We start from the raw sequence: 21,299 nt of genomic DNA, 5'->3' as shown, positions 1-21,299 counted from the left end.
GCACAGACAGTGACCCGAGGCCAGAATCGAACCTGAGTCCCTGGCGCTGTGAGGCAGCAGTGCTAACCACTGTGTCACTGTATCACCCCTCATGGTTAATGTTGGCAGCCTTCAATCTCATAGTGTAATTGTTTGTGCTGTGGTGGTCAACTATGTATGAAGAATCAGCCGATGTGATTAAGAAGTCACACTTCAGCACATCAATCTCTGCTGCATTTGCTACAGAGAAAATCAGTGGGTTGTTGGGGTTTTCTCGGGTCTTGCTCTTGGCCGGCTCAGCTGTCTGTTCCTGCTTGCCTCTCCCAACGCCCCTCCAAATGGTCAGCATCCACAGAGCATGGCCATCAGCGACTGTCTCCCAGGGCGGCACAGTGGTTAGCACTGCTGCCTCACAGCGCCAGGTACTCAGGTTAGATTCCCGGATTGGGTCACTGTCTGTGTGGAATCTGCACATTCTCCTTGTGTCTGCTTGGGTTTCCTCCAGGTGCTCCGGTTGCCTCCCACCGTCCGAAAGATGTGCTGGTTAGGTACATTGGCCTTGATAAATACTCCTTCGGTGCACCCGAACAGGCGTTTGAGTGTGGCAACTAGGGGATTTTCACAGTAACTTCATTGCCGTGTTAATGTAAGCCTGTGTGTGACGCTAATAAATGATCTTTAAAATTGTCAGCGTCAATATCTGCTACCTTCATATCTCAGGTGTCCTGGTGGTGGAAGGATAGAGGTCATGATTCAGTGACCTTTGGTCTTTGGCTACATGACCATCCATCATCCATCCAATGAACACATCAGCTTGAGTAACTTCATATGCATCACAGTTAATATTCACTCTGATTGTTAAAGGGTTTTCTGCTAGGAAGCAAAAGCACCTTCCCGTTAAAATGTCTGCCTTTTTCAGCTGGTATACGACCCTTCAATAGGTGAGACAGAATTCACACTGTACACATAAGAACTCCAAGTTCCATATAAAGACAAAGCTGAACAGCACGTGTGCTAAGCTCTCTGTAATTAAACAGTTTCACTGCTCACTCTGGTGAGAAAGATCCTGGTGTGGAGCTGAGCAGAATAAGAAAGCTTCTCAGAGCTCCAAAACAAAAAGGGGATGCTGCCGACGACACAGTACCCCCACCCTACACCATCACTGACCACCACCCTCCCACCCACCCCCACCAAGAACTTGCCTTGCAACCAATTTCAGCCACTTCTCGCCAACCCACGTTGGGTCAGCCACATCCTGCGAGGCACATCGAGGCACCAGTTTGGCAGCAACTCGACTGGTTTAATCGAAGTGAAATCCAGTCCTCAACGAAATGTCAGCCTCTTCATTCTTGACACACCTAGAAATTCAAGTCCCCTCCTGAATGCTGCATAATTGGGGAGGCGATGGTCTAGTGATATTATCACTAGACTATTAATCCAGAAACTCAGTTAATGTTCTGGGGACCCAGGTTTGAATGCCGCCACGACAGATGGTGGAATTTGAATTCAATAAAAATAAATCAGGAATTAAGAATCTGCTGATGACCATGAAACTGTTCCTTACAGTGTAGGACACAAAATCGGAGTGTGCTACACACACATTAACACAGACTGCAGTGGGTTATATAGAGTGCAGAATCCCACGTACAGCACTGACAGGAGTACTTAGCAAACATTTGGTTGTGTCAGTTTAGAAATAAATGTAGATAATGATTGCTGCAATAATCACTCAGGGATAAAGAGCAAATTATTCCCTTTTACAGAAAAAATAACCAACACTGATTCCTCTTTTGCATTTGGTAATGTAAAATTAAAGCTTATTTATTAGTGTCACAAGTAGGCTTACATTAACACTGCAATGAAATTACTGTGAAATTCCCCTAGTCATCACACTCTGGCGCCTGTTTGGGTACACTGAGGGAGAATTTACCATGCTCAATTCACCTAACCAGCACGTCTTTCAGACTGTGGGAGGAAACCGGAAGAAACCCACGCAGAGACGGGGAGAAAGTGCAAACTCCACACAGACACTGACTCAAACCGGAAATCCGAACCTGGGTCCCTGGCCCTGTGAGGCAGCAGCGTTAACCACTGTGCCAACGTACACGTTGTGAGAAACTCTGCAGACAGGCAGAAATATGTCTTTGCTTCAGCAGAATTGTGTGGTTAATTGAATGCTGTAACAAACTGAAGCATCTACAACATTCAGGAACAATGTCCTGTGTAACTGCACTGAAGCACCGGAGAGTGCAACATGACCGAAAAGAATTGTACTCTCTGTACTGAAAACATTGAATCATGTGTAATGTTCTCATCATTGAATTGAAGCTCCGCAGAGTGCCTGTGGAGAAAATGTGCATATTATGATAATCTGAAATGCTTTGTCATGCTTCTTTCAGATATTTTATGAATAAAATATATTTTTGCAAAAATAAAGAGACTTCTGGATATCAGACAGCACGGCCAGAGTCTGAATGGTATCCTCTGCATCTGAGAATTCAGGGGGTTGACAGGCTTGGATAGAACGCTCGCCACTGACTCAGATGGCTGTTAGTTCAAGCCTAGCGTCAGAGACAGTAGCACAAAATTGACAGTACTCCACAGTGCTGAGCACTGTTGGACGTGTCATCTTTCAGAAGAGGTAAGTTTAAGTTTAAAGTTTATTTCTTGGTGTCATAAGTAGGATTACATTAACACTGCAATGAAGTTACTGTGAAAATTCCCTAGTTGCCACACTCCGGCGCCTGTTCGGGTACATTAAGGGAGAACGTAACATGGCCAATGCACCTAACCAGCATGTCTTTCAGGCTGTGGGAGGAAACCGGAGCACCCGGAGGGAACCCAAACAGACATGGGGAGAATGTGCAGGCTCTTCACAGACAGTGACCCAAGCCGGAATCAAATCTGGGTCCCTGGCGCTGTGACACAGCAGTGCTAACCACTGTGCCTCCCAATGTTAAACACGGGCTCTGCCTTCTTGGGTGGATGCATAATCCTTCACATGGCCCTATTTTGAAGAAGGATGGGAGAATTCTTGGAATTGCTGGATACTTATCCCTCATCCAATGTTACCTAAGAAATAGGAGCCGGCATAGGTCGTTTGGCCCTTTGAGCTATCTCTAACATTTAGTGCAGTGATGGCCGATCTTACATTGCAACTCAACTTTCCTACACGCACCTCGTAACCCTTAACTCCCTTAGATTCCAAACACAAATTGTCAGAGGTGTGATTTTCTTGTCTGCCCTAGGATGGGAAATTCCTGTCTGAGGTCAATGGATGTTCTGCTTGTTCATCGAATTCTCCATCCTGCCTGTAACAATTCCCATGGAGGGCGGGGGCAGATTTCTAACCAGGTCATAATGCTCTTGCTTTGCGGGGATGTGATGACTGAGTGGTATTATCGCTCGACTATTAATCCGGAAACTCAGCTAATGTCCTGGGAACCTGGGTTCGAATCCTGCAAATGTTGGAATTTGAATTCAATATAAAAAATTCTGAAATTAAGAACCTACTGATGGCCATGAAACCATTGTCGATTGTCAGAAAATCCATCTGGTTCACTAATGTCCTTTAGGGAAGGAAATCTGCCATCCTTACCTGGTCTGGCCTACATGTGACTCCAGAGCCACAGCAATGTGGTTGACTCGCAACTGCCCTCCAAGGGCAACTAGGGATGGGCAATAAATGCTGGCCAGCCAGCGACGCCCATGTCCCATGAATGAATTAAGAAAAAAACTGAATTAAAAAAAGCTTGCTGTGTGCAAATTGGCTGCTGCATTTCCTACATTGGAACAACAGCGTAAAGTGCTCTGGGGTTTTCTGAGGTCACAGTGAGTGTTGGATAAATGCAAGTTAGGCTGCTTGGCCATGCTAAATTGATCCTAGTGTTAGGGGAATTAGTGGGGTAAATATATGTGATTAAGGGAATAGGGCCTGGGTGGGATTGTGGTCAGTGCAGACTCGATGGGCTGAATGGCCTCATTCTGCACTGCAGGGATTCTATGATTATAAGTTCCTTTTTCTGCCTCTCAGATGCCCCTATCAGATGTTTGTTGTGCTTTCTATGATTTACCACCAACTAAAACATAGTAAAAAATATTAGACCCTCTCTTGTTCAGACGCTGAAAATCAAAACCCAGGCTTGTATGTCATTGGAAATTGAACAAAAATTAAAAGCAAGGTCTCCTAATTCAGCAAATCATTTCTGTGCTTCTTGTGTTAGATAACAAACCCTCGCAAATAGTTCCTACCACGTATATGCCATTGTCCAACTGATCGTTCAACAAAAGAGAAGGTTCATTGAATCCCTACAGTGCAGAAGGAGGCCATTTGGCCCATTGAACCTATATCAATAACAGTCCCACCCATGCCCTTTCCCTGCTACCCCTCATATTTAACTTGCTAATTCCCCTGACACAAATGGGCCATTCAACCTGTTCAATCCACCTAACCCACACATCTTTGGACTGTGGGAAGAAACCGGAGCACCCGGAGGAAACCCATGCAGACATGGGGAGAATGTGCAGACTCCACACAGACAGTCAACCAAGGCCGGAATCGAACCTGGGTCCCTGGTGCTGTGAAGCAGCAGTGTTAACCACTGTGCCACCGTGCCGGGCAAAGGATGGAATAGGATGGGATGAATGGACTGGTTAGCTCACTTGGCTAAATGGCTAGAGTGTGATGCTGAATGACACAACTGGTGCAGGTTCAATCCCTATACCGGGCTGCGATAGCTCATGATAGACTTCCCTGTGATTGATGCAAAGTTTCTGCCCTTTGAGCGATGTAGCCACCTGTGCTGGGCACATGGACTAAAATTGCACCCCATGCTACACAGTGACGATGCCCCCGATTCTCCCAAAAGTGCTGAATTGGCGGGAAAACTGTTCTAAATCCTGACTGTTTTGTCAGTTCAGCTTCTCACCCCATCTCTGCCCTCTGTGAACTGCAGAGGTCCCAGTCGTGAATCTCATTAAAAACCCCGGCGGTGAGCGGGGGGGTGGGGGGGTGTGTGGGGGGGCAGGGGGCGGGGGGGAGGCATAGCCTATTCGTGCCAGAACCTGACAGTTTTGAAACTCTGTGTGTGCACAGTGGTCCCCCGATCTGTCAGTCTCCCCAATCACTGGCCAGCCAGGGCCACCGCACTGCTGCCCCTCCAGCACCCCCCCCAATCGCTGCCCTCCTTCCATCCCAGGCCGAGTGGCAGCGGAACATCCCTCCTCCACCCCCACCAATCGCCCCTAGGCTCTGTCTGCAATAGGCTCCGTCTCCTCGGCACTACCCAATGCCCGGTGGGGATGGCAGCAAATCTTTCTGAAGTATTTATCGGCCGTAGAGCATTTTGGGACATAACGAGAGGGTGAAAGATGCTACTTCAATGCAAACTCTTCCTCTTCATGGTGAATAAGGTGAAATGAGAGGCGTCAGACTTGAACTTCTCCCTTCATTTCAGAGGAGGGAGGAAAATTCTGGCCCAAAGACATTTATTCAGTAATGAACTGGAGCCTGAACCCAGACCAGACTTCCATTTTCTCAAAGGACGCATTACAATAAAAAAAAAGCAGGCTCAGAGGCATGAAGGAGTGTTATCCATAGGAGTACTGGCAAACAGTACACCTGCTGGGGGGCAGTGCGCCTGGTGGAGATTACCCTGCCTCATGAGTGGAGTCATTAGAGGCCTCGAATTGATCATCACTTCCGCTACAAGACTCGGTAGATGAGATATTGATCCTGATGACCTGCGGGAGGGCCTAACAGCCAGCCCGAGGCCTCTACACTTCAGTAACTCTCTACACTGTGGCAACTGGTGGGTTAAGCCTTTCAGAATAGAATGGTGGTCAATACGCGATTATTTCTAAGCTCTCCTGGCCTTGGGCTATCTTGACTGACCTCTTCCTTGCTGAGTTCTTAACACTATCGAAATTGGGGTCACACTAACTGGCCTTAAAGATACACGCTTCTGACAAGAGGATTCAATCAAATATTTTCACTGTAGTATACCACATGCTGCTTGTTATTATTGTACTCCTGAAGCTAATTTGAAACTTTCTGAAGAAAATCATTAATCTTCAGTATATTGTATTTGAAGGGAAACTTCAGACGAAGATTCATTCATTGGATCTTTCCAGCTACTGGTGCGTTTTCTTTTCCCATTTCAGGTCAGCTGAAAGATTTGGAAACTGCGCTTAGCACATCTCGCACACAGCAGCTAAACGAAACAAAGTAGAATGATTCAAATCTGCAACAACTTCAACTGGAGTAAAATTAGATGCGCCCAGGTTTTTTTTTTAAACATTTCTTTCACATTGTCTGCAGGTGTGGGTGTCGCTGGCTAGGCCAGCAGCACTGCTACCCCTTCCACAAACAACCCCCCGTGGGTGTGCTCCGGTTTCCTCCCACAGTCTGAAGGATGTGCTGGTTAGGGTGCTTTGGCCATGCTAAATTCTCCCTCAGTGTACCCGAACAGGCACCAGAGTGTGGCAACTAGGGGAATTTCACAAAAGCTTCATTGCAGTGTTAATGTAAGCCTACTTGTGACACTAATAAATAAACTTTGCTTTGTTTTATTGCCTATCCCTAATTGCCCCTTGAGAAGCTAGTTGTGAGCCATCTTTCTGACAACTCAGTGTCTTAACTCGCCTATTTCTGAGGGTAATTAAGGGCCAACAATGCCGCTATGGGTCTGGAATCACAGGTAAAGTTTATTTATTAGAAGGCTTACGTTAACACTGCATTGAATTTACTGTGAAAATACCCTAGTTGCCACACTCTGGTGCCTATTCGGGTACACTGAGGGAGAAATTAGCATGGCCAATGCACCCTAACCAGCACGTCTTTCAGACTGTGGGAGGAAACCGCAGTACCTGGAGGAAACCCACACAGACACGGGGAGAACTTACAAACTCCACACAGACAGTGACCCAAGCCAGGAATCGAACCCAAGTCCCTGGCATTGTGAAGCAGCAGTGCTAACCATTGTGCCACTATGCCACCCCTGCATAAAGAAATGAGATTTCCTACATGATAATCAGGTAGTTACACAGTCACCTGTTAGTGATAATCTATTTTTCGATTCAACTACCACAGCAGCAGTGGTAATATTTGATCAGAATGTAGCGGATCATTGATCTAAAAATTACGGATTACAAAGTCCAGTAACATAACCAAATGTACTACCATTTCCCATGCACTATATCAAATGCATTTTCTAAAAATTAATTTATGGATGCAGACATCATTGGCTAGGCCAGTATTTATTGCCCATCCTTAACTGCACTGAGGATGTAGTGGTGAGCTGCCTTCTTGAACCGCTGCAGATCCTGTGGTGTAAGTCCACCCACAGTGCTGTTAGGGAGGGAGTTCCAGGGTTTTGTTCCAGTGACACTGAAGGATTGGTGATGTGTTTCCAAGTCAGGGTAGTGAGTGGCTTGGAGGGAAAGGAACTTCCAGGTAGTAGAGTTCCCATGCATCTTACTGCCCTTGTCCTTCGAGATGATAGTGGCCATGGATTTGGAAGTTGCCATCGAAACTTGGTGAGTTCCTACAGTGCTTCATGTAGAAGCTATAGGTACGCACGGCTACCTCTGATCGTTGGTGGTGGAGGGAGGAGATGTTTGTGGAAGGAGTGCCAATAAAGCCGTAGCTTTGCCCTGCATGGTATTGAGCTCCTTGAATGTTGTTGGAGCAGCACTTACAGAGGCAATTGGAAAATATTCCATCACACCCTTGACTTGTGCTTTGTAGATGGTGGATAGACTTTGGGAAGTCAGGAGGTGAGTTCCTCACTGCAGAATTCCTAGCCACTGACCTGTTCTTGTAGCCACAGCATTTACATGGTGGGTGCAGTTCAATTTATGATTATTGGTAACCTAGGATGTTGATAGTGGGGGATTCAGTGACAGTAGTGCCATTGAATGCTTGCCTTCATCGGCCGAGGCATTGAGTTTAAAAATTGGCAAGTCACGTTACAGCTTCATATAACCTTAGTTAGGCTGCACTTGGAATAAAGTGTTCAATTCTGGTCGTCACACTAACAGAAGGATGTGGACGTTTTGGAGAGGGTACAGAAAAGGGTTATCAGGGATGTTGCTTGGTATGGAGGGCATTAGCTATGAGGAGAGGTTGGAGAAACTTGGTTTGTTCTCACTGGAGCAACGGAGGTTGAGGGGCAACCTGATAGAAGTCTACAAGATTATGAGAGGCATGAACAGAGTGATACAAGCTTTTTCCCAGGTTAGAAGAGTTAATTACTAGGGGGCATAGGTTTAAGGTGCGAGGGGCAAGGTTTAAAAGAGATGTACGAGGCAGATTTTTTACACAGAGAGTAATGGGTGCCTGGAACATGTTGCCGGGGGAGGTAATGGAAGCGGATACGGTAGTGACTTTTAAGGGGTGTCTTGACAAGTACATGAAAGAGATGGGAGTAGAGGGATATGGTCCCCGGAAAGGTAGGGAGTTTTAGTTAACTTGGGCAGCCATGGTTGGTGATTGCTTGGAGGGTCGAAGGGTCACGTCTGGCCCCTTTTGGTGGCACCCGTCTGTGATTCTTGCCGGCGTGGAACTTGGCCGGTGAAAGGCTGAGTACAAGCAAGCTTGGACAATAACATTTAAATGATGTCATTAATATTGAAATCAACTTCATACCATTGAGTTTGCCGGCAAAACAGTGCTGGTACAATTGGGAGAGGCGAGAAACCGGGTGTGAACCCAATTTTTTTGCCTCTCGCCCTATCTTACCTGTTTGCCACACAAATCCACTGGCGTGGTGAGTGGTAAGATCGCACCCATGATGTATAATTTTTACATGTGAAAGTGATTATGGGCGGAGTATTACAGCCCCTACCAGTGGAATCTTCCCAGTCCTACTCGCCGCATTTTCCATCCCCACTGCACCGGGACTGTAAAATGTGTCAGTAAAAGAGATAGAAGGAGAGGGTCACAGGAGAGTGAGGCAAATTAGAGAGAGGGAGAGAGAAATGCATCAGGGAAACTATTCTAACTAACTACAAAAAGTACTCTGAAGTTTAAGTCATTAAATAAAATTCCGAATTAAGTTTTATTTTGTATTGGGATGAGATGGAGAACATTTATGAGGAGCTCTGAGCTGAGCTGTGATTGGCTTCAGTTAGGCCCTGACCCCAGATGTTCATCTGCACAGCTGTTGGGTTTTGGAGGGTTGGTAGTGGGAAAATCCTCACCAGACGCTGCTAATCATTGAACGCTTCAGCTGTACAACTCAGAGTAAAAGAAATCAAGTGAATGAGTAAGGAACAGGTTTTTGATAGGACCATGACCCCTAAACGTCACTTTCTGCCCTTGTCCTTACACTGACCTTGTCAACTAACTCAGTGCCTGCCACGGGCATATCTCAGGGCCCATTCTGAGACAAGACAAAATAAAGTTGTTGAAGAATTCACTGTTGCACAAAAAAACCCTTTCATTGATAAAAGTTGACTATAATTAACTTCGTTTAATCCTCATAACAAACAAAAACATTAGAATTCACAGTCCCAGTTCAAAGAGTCTGTAACCACTTGGAGCTGTCAATCAAACAGTAAGCTGAGAAGCAGCTGACTGTGAAAGAAGGTTATGAAAATCAATCATATGGCGCAAATACAGTAATGATAACCATCAGGATTATATCAATGGACTGAAATAGAAAGCACTAGGTATTTTTAAACATTGAGTACATTTCCCCCCCTCACCCCCCAAGTATTTAAAGGGAAAGAGCTTTACATACCTTGAAGCTTGCCAGTTTTTTTGACCGTTCCAATGAGTTTAACCATTCCAATGAGTTTATGTACTTCTAACACACATTCATTTCTCCTTTTAACAATCCCAAATGGCACCTTACCTCTTCCAAAGGTTTCCAGGATCATATCCAAAAGTGTATCCCATCTATACAGGCAACTCTGCAAAGTTTAGGCCTGCTCCTATCAGGTCTAACCTGTTGATATCAGGCAGGGTTTTCCAGCTGCGCTCGCCCGAAGATGGAAAATCTTGCCCAAGGTCAATGGACCTTCACATGGTCCAGCTGCACCTGCTATGATTCCTGTGGCGGGCAGAATGGGAAAATTCCACCCATTGCGTTTCCATTCCTGGCTGATGAAAATCAAACATTCCTGGAGACAACTCTTGTTACCTGGGCCGCTTCCTCTGTGAACCACAGATGTGCAACTTAGAATCTGACCCCATTCTCCATTGTGAAAATGGTAGGCACCATGTTCCATAGGGTTGGGAATTCTGGATCCAGTCCTCGGCTGCCATTTAAAAAATGGCAGGGAGGCTTTTCACTTTAGGAAAATTCAGGCCTAAGTATCCATTTCCTTTTGTGGCCTAATTCTGATTCTATGTCTTATGGTCTTATAGGTGGGAATTCCAGGATTTTGATTCAGTGACAGTTTCAAGTTGAGTGGCTTAGATGGGAACTTGCAGCTGGTGGTGTTCCTATGCAACTGCTACCCTTGTCCTTCTAGGAGGTAGATGTTGCGGGTTTGAAAGGTGCTGTCGATGGAGCCTTGGTGAGTTGCTGTAGTGCTTCTTGTGGATGGAACACACTGCTGCCACTGTGGAGGTAGTGGATGTTGAAGGTGGTGGATGGAGTGCCAATCAAGTAGCTGATTTGTCCAGAATGGTGTTGAGGTTTTTCACGGTTGTTTGAGCCTACCCCCTATGCAGGGCCTGCCAGATTGGACCAGGTAGAAGACATCGATTTGTCTTTTAATCTGGCTCCATTAACAATCATTGGGGCTGTCTACAGGCCCAGCAATGGCTACTGCTCCTGGAGGCCCTACTGCGACTTGAGAGCTGCCAGCTACCTGATTATCTATCAGTTCTCGGAGGTGAGACTTCCTCTCAGATAGGGGTGGAAGTCTCATCCTGAGCCAATTAATAGCCCAACGACCATAAAAGTGTTCAGGTGACCTTGCTAAGTGGAGGCTGGCTCGCCCTGGGCCTTTCAGCCAGAGGCACTGCCTCTGCATAAAGTTTTGGCCTAAAGCAATAATTTGTTCTTAATTCCATGAGCTTCAACTTTATCTAAAAGTTTCTCACAGGGAATTAGATTGAAGGCTTTCCAGAACTCCATTAATGAAATATCCATAGACTTTCCCATGTCCACTACTTCAGTGAGCTTTTCAACTGTATGCCATCATGTTGATCTAACAGGACCTATGCTTTAAAATTGCATACAAGCTCCTTACCTTTCCTTACTCTTACAATCTTCAGCCTTTAAAACCCAGCTTGGTAACATCTAATCAATTCTTCATTTATTGAGCTTTGTCAGTTAATCTTTCACCTTGACAGTAACCCATGTTGAAGGGATGAGGAACGAGGAGTAGGAATAGCCAATTCAGCCCACACTGCCATTTGTTCCTTCATCCAAGTTTTTCATAAGAAACCTCAAATAATGTAATTTAAATGTATTTTGAAAAATCAAAGTCCAACGTCTTAAAAAAAATTTAAGAGTCTTTCTTCTTCGTTGTCATTTAAAGGAAATATCAGAGAAGAGGTCAACGAATATGCCTTTGTGTTCAAGATTATTCATTTTATTTAAAATGGAACCAGTAACATACAGGGGAAATCTACACTTTCCTTTCATCACAGAACATCATATCCTGTAAAATTCACGTCTGCCAACTTGCTAGTCAAAGTTCAACCTCTTTCATTTGGGTTTTGGAGTTGTGGTGCTCTGGAGACGATGGTATTCCTTCAGCCTGTTTGAAAATACAATAGGATATTTAGCTTTCTCTATAATAAAACAGAGAGGCATCAAAAAGGTAAAGTATTCACTTTATACAGATTTTAACAGAAATCCATCTTTTTCCACCAAAACTCTTCTGTGTGTTCTTTCAAGTCCTACCTGAATCCATCACTGCAGTTTCCAAGGGTGTGCCATATACAGCAAGGTCACACATCTTAACTAATGTACTATAATGGTGGCTCGTTTGTTCTCAGAGTTTAATTTTTTTGAAAGTTTGTTTTTTAGTCACAAGTAGGCTTACATTAACACTGCAATGAAGTTACTGTGAAAATCTCCTAGTTGCCACACTCCGGCACCTGTTCGGGTACACTGAAGGAGAATTTAGCATGGGATGTGGGAGGAAACCGGAGCACCAGGAGGAAACCCATGCAGACACGGGGAGATGGTAACCCAAGACGGGAATCAAACCAGTGGCGCTGTGTGGGAGCAGTGCTAAGCACTGCGCCGCTGTATCTGTCTTTAAATAAGCCACCCATGAAGAGAGATTTTGCAACTGTCAGGCAGTGAGTGTTTTTAGGTGATAAACCTTTCAACCAGAGTATTTAAATTTTAAACATTTAGTGGCACCATGCCCCTCTGCCAAAAAGTTAATAGTAATTTGTCCTTGGGAATGAAAGGGAATATGTTCAGGCACAAGATTCCTCTCTTGGTGGTTTCCAATCTTGGTTGCAAGATGAAAAAGAAGGATCAGATTAGGCAGTTTACTGGATGGAGGAGCAGGGAAACAGAGGGAGATACAAGTGGGGGCTACAGGTGCTCCTTCCTCGTGCCAGACCTCAACACGTTTGCATACCCCAATAGTGGCGAGTGCATGGGTGCAGGCACATCTGCAGTAAGATAATAAAGTCAGACCGGAACCACATTTGTATCATAGCTATTAGTTATTAAGTTGTACAATCTTTTAGCTCTTGCTTGGAATGAGTTTATAAATTATTGTCCTGTGACAACAGAGAAAAAAAAAACAAAACTTTTGAACTAGCATTAAACAGCTGGGTACAAGTTTCCCTTTGAAAATAATATAGTAGCACTCACCTCAGAGAGCAAATCCTAATAAATCCACCTGCATCAATTGGGTCATAATCACCCTGTACGTTCATGCTAGAAAGAAATATTAATAAATCACATCAATCTACTTTTGGTCAATATTATTTTGCTACATTTTAATACTTTTAAATCATATTATGCATGCTTTGTCTGAAGACAGGTCCTTGGCTCATTATTTGCTGCTGCTTCAGCCTGAGCCGCTTGCAATTTTTTTTTGTCAGTAGTTGTTTGGCATTGACTTCCACTTTCAGAGGTAAAGTAAGGAGGCAGGTCATGGGTCTACCTCAGCCAGAGCAGGAATTTAACTCAGGCTGTTGGTGTTATTTGAAATCACACACTTGCCATCTAGCAAACTGAGCAAACTGGCCCCCATTTCCAATTAAATCTAAATGTAATCGCTGCCTATACCTTAAAGTCTCGCCAGAAAGCTAACAGTTTGATCACTGTACCAAGTCCATGTTCAAGCATGTTAGGAAACCAAAGTTCCAAGGCATAGAACAGCTGGATGATCTCTTTGATTTCCCCTACAAGCTAAACCCTAATCTATTACTGAGGTGGGATACCATGCAACAGCAAAAACTTGCATCAATTCAATGCCTTTCAATATATCCTGCAGCATTTCAGATAAATTGGGAAAGGATGGGGGTGTGTAAATGGAATTGGTAATACAGAAGAGTCTCAATCTAACTAAATGGTCTGCCCCTATGTTCCCTGGTGACAAAACCAGAGTCATCAATATTTAACCAAAGTGAGGAGGTAATGCATAAGGAGGAACTGGGTGTTCATGCAGGGAGGGCTGTGAGGCTGCATAAGATAACAGATTTTAAATAGGAGGCACTGAAGTACAAGGGATCAGTGAGGATGGAGTGTTGGGTGGGACTTGGTGGAGAACATTGGAATAGATGAGTCTGGAGGCAATGCAAATATAGATAAGCATTTCGATAGTAGGATGGTGGAGCTGGGTGCTGAAGCGGTCACTGATATTTCAAACAGAATTCAGGAAAAACCTATTTACCTGGACAGCAGTTAGATTGTGGAACTTGCTGTCACATGGAGTAGCTAAAGCTAAATAACAGATGCCCAGGAGGAAAAGTAAATGAGGGAAAAAGAAACAGAGGTTTTCCAGATGGGCTTAGGTGAAATAGAACAAAACGTCTGCAAAGATTAGTTGGGCCAAATGGTATGTTTCTGTCCAGTCAATTCTATACAATTCTGTGCAATGTTACGGAAATGGAAGTTGGTAGTCTTTGTGATGGGAAGAATAAAGGTTTGGAAGGTCATTTTGAAATTGACAACAAGAATGTGAATAGTCTCAGGCAATGAATGAGGCAAGGTTTGGAAGCAACCACATCAATGTTGGATTGCTTCAAGATACATGTAAATACATTCAAGTCTTTGGACTTGGGGAAACAAAAGGTTTTAGTAGGGGCAAGGACATAAGAGGTGAAGTGAGAGAATGTTTGAGCAGATTGAGGGCTGCTGAAGTACTGTGCAAAGGCAGGGTCAAAGACGAAGCAGTTGGAAACTTGAAACTATAGTTGTGAGTGATATAGGGGAGAGTTTTCTTCTTGGGACAAACGTTGAAGGAAATTTCGTTGGAAGGAAATGGCTGATGAAGGGTAAAAGAAAATGCTTGGAGAAGACTTCATCTATGATCAAGATCATGGCATCAGATTGCGGAAATACACTCCCTTAGGACCAGCTATCCAGTGAAATTGGTAGATATTTGGAGACATATCTGTAAGATGTATCGTTGTGCTAAAATGACTTTAAATGAAAGGGAAGTATCTTCCGTCGAAGTTTTAGTGAATGAATAAGTCAAATTCATTAAGTACTAACTCATTTGTACACTTGTGATTTCCATATGTAATGATCAATGCAAATTATAGAGAAAATGGTGATAGCTAACATCGTAGCATTATTCACTTAGTAAGCATGTGCATTTCACTATACAGATGAACTAGAGTGGACTGCTAAGTATTTACTCACAAAGCACACAGTGTAATAAACAAACCTATTGTTTATTTTAAAAACTACATTTAACTCCTCGAACCATGAATAACATATGAGGAGATGAATGATGAAAGTAACTCCCCAAGGTTCCTATACCCCTATGGTAGCTAGTGTTTGCTAAATAGTGTTTTTATCCAAGGTTTTGCTTACACTAATACATCAATCTGTTCTACCCTTGCTAAACATAGGGTCAACTGCTTCAACAGATAAATTAGGATCAATAAACGGTTCAAGGATAATGTACGTTGACAGCAACATGTCCATGAAACATGCATCACTTTAATTTTACTCCTCAGTCTTTTATGAAGCCAAGTCTAAAAAGCCACAGCATATTGACACTGCCTTTTCAATGGAAAACTTTTGCTCAACAAATTGATTTATTTTTATTCTTTGACACTCAGGGGCAATAAAATGACATCTCTCAGTTAAACCACCAGAGTTTTGCTTTTAAAAGAAAAATTAAAAGCCAAGTTATTGTTCTTTTGTTGATCTAGAGTATATAGGCTGCACTGAATGCTTCCATATAATAGGAACTTAACAATTAGAGAACATCTATCAAAAATAGCTTTTGTTGCCAGTTGTAATCTGACAACGTCAAGGATGTAGCGAACCTTCAAGGTGACATGGCCAATTGTACTGAGAATCTGTTAAAAACTTACACATATGTAGAAAGTACATCTTCAGACACTCCACTCCCTTGCAATTTGATAAAAACCAATCAAATTACATGGTCGACATGGGAGTACGGTGTCTCAAATTATGGGGTTTGATTAGAAGAGACTGGTTTTTAGTTACATAGCAAAACATTTACTTGGGTGTTTAACAAAATAAATGAAATGTAGGATAAAGCCACCAAGGGTCACACGCTGATGCGCCTACAAGTGGCTGCTAGAGCGGCACAGGCATTTATGCTGACAGCTGCAGACTTCTGCAATAAAAACATGTGGGGCGGACTTCTCCCAACAGCGAGCGTGATGGAGTGATCGTGCCGATCTCTCAGGCGCTCTCCACACTGCAATCGTCCCTCACTCAATCACTTTTTTTGGAGAGTGGTGAATTGCGAGTGGTAAGGCGGGCTTAAACATGCTGGTGAGCTGGCTGCAGGGAACTCAGGTACCGTTTCGCAAGGAGCGCCCAGGTCGCACACCGGGGGAGCGCCCAGGTCGCACACCGGGGGAGCGCCCAGGTCGCACACCGGGGGAGCGCCCTCCTTCCCCCAACAAACATCAGGACTCCACCCCTCATCAGTGGCAAGTTTCCTTCAACCTCATGCCCCACTACCATTATCCCAGCATGCTCCCATCATGGTTCCCTGGCACGCCCCTCATCATTACTCCGGCATGCCTCCCCCCCATCGTTACCCCCGGCATGCCCCCCCCCGCCCCAAACCGTTATCCCCGGCATTCTCCCCCCACCCATCGTTACACCCAGCATCCCCCCCACCCCGATTGTTACCCTCGGCACGCCCCCTCCCATTGTTACCCCCAGCATGCACCCGCCATCATTACGCCTGGCACACCCCCCGCCATCATTATGCCTGGCATGCCCCCCATCATGGCCCTCCATCATGATGCCTGGCATGCCCCCCCCATCATTACCCTGACATGCACCTCCTCCACGATCCACCCCTGCACGATCTCCGTCACAAAGCCCCCCTATCATGGCTCCACCCAGGCCCCAGCCCATTACCACTGGTCCTGGCACACTGGCGGTGCTCAACTGGTGCCGCTCGGGTGCCTGATGGCCACTGCCCAGCCATACTCCTGACCATATGGAAACCGTACTGAATCCCACCAGTGTGATGTCACGCCGGGGAGAGGAGAGGGAGCATATGGGGAACCTGAAAGCTATGGCGTTTATGCATATTTAAATATATTTATGTAGATGGAAATCAAAGAACCTGACTGTATTGCCAGCAGTGGGCAGGGAAGATCTCATTCTGAGATATCCCTGGTGCAAATTCCCTTATGGTTCTCTCACAAGAATTAGCGGCTATAACCCGATTTGTACATGCATCAAAGTGGCCCGGAAAATCTGGGCCATGGTCCAAACAAATGTCCTCTTATACCTACCACAGGACTTGATTCCTTCTTTCTACAATGTATATCTGCAGGATAGTAATAATACTGTAGCACTTGGTTCTCAGTACAATAAACTATGGAGTAATGTACTGCTGGGAACAGGGATGGTGAAGGGAATGCTTGGGAAAGGAAAGGAAGAACATACGTGATTCTTTAATAACAACAGAAAAAACGGGACTTACACAGGCTGGAATTTTTCAGCACCCTCACCACAGGTTTCCTGTGAAGAGGCCATTGAAACCTCTGCTTGCACCAGTGGGACTAGAAGGTCCTGCCAGCGTGAAGAACTGGAAAATTCAGCCTCAGTATCTGTGTACAGGGGTACATAGGAAATTTAACACCTTTCCCTAAGACATGCTTGAAGGCGGGAAGCATTTCATCGGGCAACAGAGTGCAATTGTTTTTAGGCCTTTGCCACAGTTAAGCTGGGCAGAAAGGCTCATGGATGGTCTTCCCACCCAATGACAATTGAGGCCCAGAAGTGGGCAATTAAATGGGTCTCACTCTGCTGCTGCAGTTATTCAACCCACTGCAAGTGGGGTAACCCACGTGTTAAATGCTTGTGGGCTCCCAGATTGGCGGTGGGGGGAGGTGCTCAGTGCCTCACTGGAGGGACACAACGTCGGGAAGAGGCGCAACCCACTTTAGAGCCACCTTTCTTCTGATCTGCTGTTCCCTCTAATCAGTAACACCCCTCCAATCCTCATTCATTTTTGGCCTCCAGTCACTCATTGATCCTGGGCCTGCGCTGGATGCATTGCCGCAGCCGCCATCATTCCTGGTGATTCTGCATGCAACGGAGAGCTGACTGGTCGACAGCAGCAACAGTGGAATTCTGTCCCCAGGATCCTTAACTTAAGGGAAGGTCTGCTGCTGGCCACTGAAGCACATAATAAATCCATCTTCGAGACTGCCCAACATCTAAGTGTTAAGAGTCAACCTTGTCAAGCTCCTTCAGAATTGTGAATGGTTCAATAAAATCATCTCTTATTTTTCTAAACTTCAGAGAGCATAGGCTCAATTTATTCAGCCTCTCATGATAGGAACCAATCTACTGAACCTTTACTGTACCACCTTCAATGCAAGTATGTCCTTCTTTAATATCCAGGTATTGTCTCACCAAAGTCCTGTACAACTAAATCAACACATCTTTATTTGTGTACTCCAATCCCCTTGCAACATGTCATTTGTCATTCTAATTGCTTGCTGTACTTTGTGTGTTTCTAACTGTGAATCTTGTTTGAGTATATCCAAGTCCCTCAGAGCATCGACATATATTAAGTTTCATGCCTTTTTAAAAATATTCTGCTTTTCTAATCTTATGATCATAGTATCTCATATTAACCCACAGTTTTTCACCTTGTTGCTCATTAACCTGTCTACATCACTTTGTCACCTCTTTGTATCCCCCTCATAGCTTGTATTCCCATCTAGCTTTGTATTTTCAGCAAACTTGGATACATTACTGTTATCTCTTTGTCCAAGTCATGAATATGGACTGTAAAGAGATGAGGCCCCTGCATCGATCCTTTTGGCACTCCACTGTTTACAGGCTGCCTACTTGAAAATGCCCATTATCCTACTCGGTTTCCGGTCTGTCAATTCTTTACCAGTCTTTAAGCGTCAACTTCATGAGCCTTTATCTTGTGATTAACCTTTTGCATGGCAGCTTATTGATTATTGTTTTGGAAATCCAAGTACAATACATCTACTGGTTCTCTTTTATCTACTCTACTCATTACATCTTCAAAAAAAAAGTTATACAACTGTCAACAGAAGCACTAAGTCATGAAGTTCAGAAGACATTAGGTTTGGTTTCTGATTTGTGCTGACCTCACCAAGGCAGCAGTTTGGGAGACGGTGTTACAGTGGGCATCAATGTCACTGGGTTGAGAGATAAGCTCGGGTTTCCTACTTCTTTTAATCACTTCATAGATATGCAGGTTAGGTGGATTAGTCATGCTAAATTGCCCCATAGTGTCCAAAGATGTGTAAATTAGATGAATTAGCCATGGTAAATGCGTGAGGGCACAGGAATGGAGGGGTGCGTTGGTAAGATGCTTTTTCGTAGAATCAGTGCAGACTCAAAGGGCCAAATGGCCTCCTTTTGCACTGTAGGGATTCTACGGTTCTGGAATACCCTCCCTATACCTCTCTAGCTTGCTTTCCTCCATTAAGACAATTCTTCAAGCCTACTGCTTTGACCAAGCATTATCTGATTTAAAACATCTCTTTGTGTAGGTTAGTTTTATAATGCTCTTGTGAAGCACCTTGATAAGTTTCATTACAATAAATATGTTATTTAATGAGAAGCTGTTGCTGTGATGGGGCTGGAGACAGGGGAGTCCAGTGCAAAGGTGACCCAAGACTTCTTCGAGACCCAGTGCAGCACACCTGTTCCTCGTGGCTGACAAGGGAACCTGGAGTGAAATTCTCTGGCACATAATCTGACATCTGTCAGATTTTCCCCAGTGGGGAAGTTGTCACTACTTCTACACCCAGTCCTCCAGCTAAAAACAGCAGATTTGGTCCTGGTAACATCATCAGATTTGAAAAAGGATCGCTGCTTTCCCGTGGGTGACCCCCTCACCTATTCAAAAACCAATATAGACAGGTGAGTGCTTTACACAAGCCAAGGATGTAAAACTGGCTCATGGTTTTTGAGAAACAATATGACAGGCCCTGAAAAATCACATCAAGTCAGATGACTAAGCTCTATATAATGAGGTTAAAACGTACAAATGGAATTGTTACTCACATCATTGTGGCAATTATTGCTCAGCAAAAGCGTTGTCCTGATTTGCAAAGCTGCAGCATTTAGCTTCCCAAATTTATTTTTCATACTATATCTTATGCTTTTTTAGTGGGTTATGCATTATATCAGCCTGGCTTCCCTGGGATTGCACCATTCAGAGGATTATTGTTATACAGTACCAGAATGTTATTTCGGAAACCTCTTCTTTTAGTTTGAGGTGTATAACACAATGAAATGCTTCACCAAAAGTGCTGGGCGCAAGTTTAATTCTATATTCTGTTGATCCCTGTTGTGTGGCAATGGCGAAGGACTGAACTCAATCCTGCAACTCTGCCCTCACAGGAACGAGAGAAGGAAAAATATAGCTGCGAAGGTCTTGTACATTTCTCTTGCAGCTCTTAGCGGCAATTCAGTACTATATTGGCAGTGGCCTGGGAGAGAAGGTCATCTGCCTGAATGTCTACCTCTCAGCTGTAGGTAATATGTACCCAGGGAGCCAAAAAAAAAGGTGAAATTCAAATAAAATACCCTTATATAATTCTTTAAAATCTCTTCTGTTTTAACTTTTGCTTTTAAATTTTCTGATTTTCTTCATCGCCCCTCCATATCGGTTTCAAAACTCCACAGCAGTTACCATGCTTGTTGCGACTGATGAATTATTTGAGAGGATAAAAAACAAGCAATTTGAAGAATTTACAATGGTGCTGGATGTCTCTCCAGAATTCCATGCTTTTATTTTTGTGCAGTCGAGTGGGCTGTATGCCGTATAATTACATTACTTTATACCTACTGTGACCAGTCACTTCCAGCCTCCTGTACTGCTTACTGCTATTCTTTTATTAGTATGATTCCATCATCATTCAAACATTTTAAAGGCACTGATGTAGAAATTGAAAGAGAAATCACTTTGGAACTGACAGGGAATAAATGCTCCTGATTACTTTTACTTTATTCATTTAGCTCCTTCTGTGACTGTAAGCCATAAAGAAGGGGATTATTAAGGGTTACTCTGTGCACATTTTGCCTACAAAAGAGATAAATCAGCTGAGGTATTTATCCTACCCGATACCTTCTTCCTCAGGGATAAAAACATTTCAATGTCTTTACAATCACAAAACATAACTTTGACAATAAAGAAAGTAAACTGCATGTGTAACACAATACAATTCCAACTCTGCATGAGTACTTGTGTTTACTTATTTAAAAACAAGGATAAAGGACACAGTTTGTTGCCTTTTGAGTGGACTGCAAGAAGCTTAACACAGATTTGTATTGATCCACTGAATGGTACCATGGGTTATTGATCTGTACGTGTTATTGTTGATTTTTTATGGCTATAATTGGTGGATTAAAATCGATAAAAGATTACAACACTGTAATATGTGCAGCAGATGTACACATTCTTTGGGGCATGAGACAGTCAATAACTAATCTCACTGTATCAACAGTAATGCATTGCCTCCCCATATTTGTCCAGTTAAAAAACATCAACCTCAATACTATATCAAACACATAATTTTTCTGCCTTTAGTATCCAATATATACATTATACACAGCATGTATTTAGACAATGAATGAATGAGTTTGAAAGGACATAAAGGGCAGTAATCTAAATCGTAACAGTTTAAATCTCAGTTGATCAACATCAACTGCTCCACAATA

The 21,299-nt window shown here is 43.9% G+C and overlaps 1 protein-coding gene across 1 annotated transcript in view; it reads right to left on the bottom strand.

The window, feature by feature from the left end:
* Window positions 1–11,507: 11,507 nt before the first annotated feature.
* Window positions 11,508–21,299, bottom strand: part of ass1 (argininosuccinate synthase 1) — a 144,772-nt gene continuing 134,980 nt past the window's right edge. The window contains exons 14-15 of the mRNA XM_080211813.1: window positions 12,777–12,842; window positions 11,508–11,697 (exon numbers count right to left, since the gene is read on the bottom strand). Coding sequence (XP_080067939.1) covers window positions 11,646–11,697; window positions 12,777–12,842 — 118 coding nt within the window. The 3' untranslated portion in view covers window positions 11,508–11,645. The remainder of the gene's footprint in view (window positions 11,698–12,776; window positions 12,843–21,299) is intronic.

The sequence above is a fragment of the Carcharhinus amblyrhynchos genome, chromosome 25 (genome assembly GCF_965287045.1).
Source record: "Carcharhinus amblyrhynchos chromosome 25, sCarAmb.v2.hapA, whole genome shotgun sequence".
NCBI classification, from domain to species: domain Eukaryota; kingdom Metazoa; phylum Chordata; class Chondrichthyes; order Carcharhiniformes; family Carcharhinidae; genus Carcharhinus; species Carcharhinus amblyrhynchos.
This window is presented reverse-complemented; position numbering and strand designations above follow the sequence as displayed.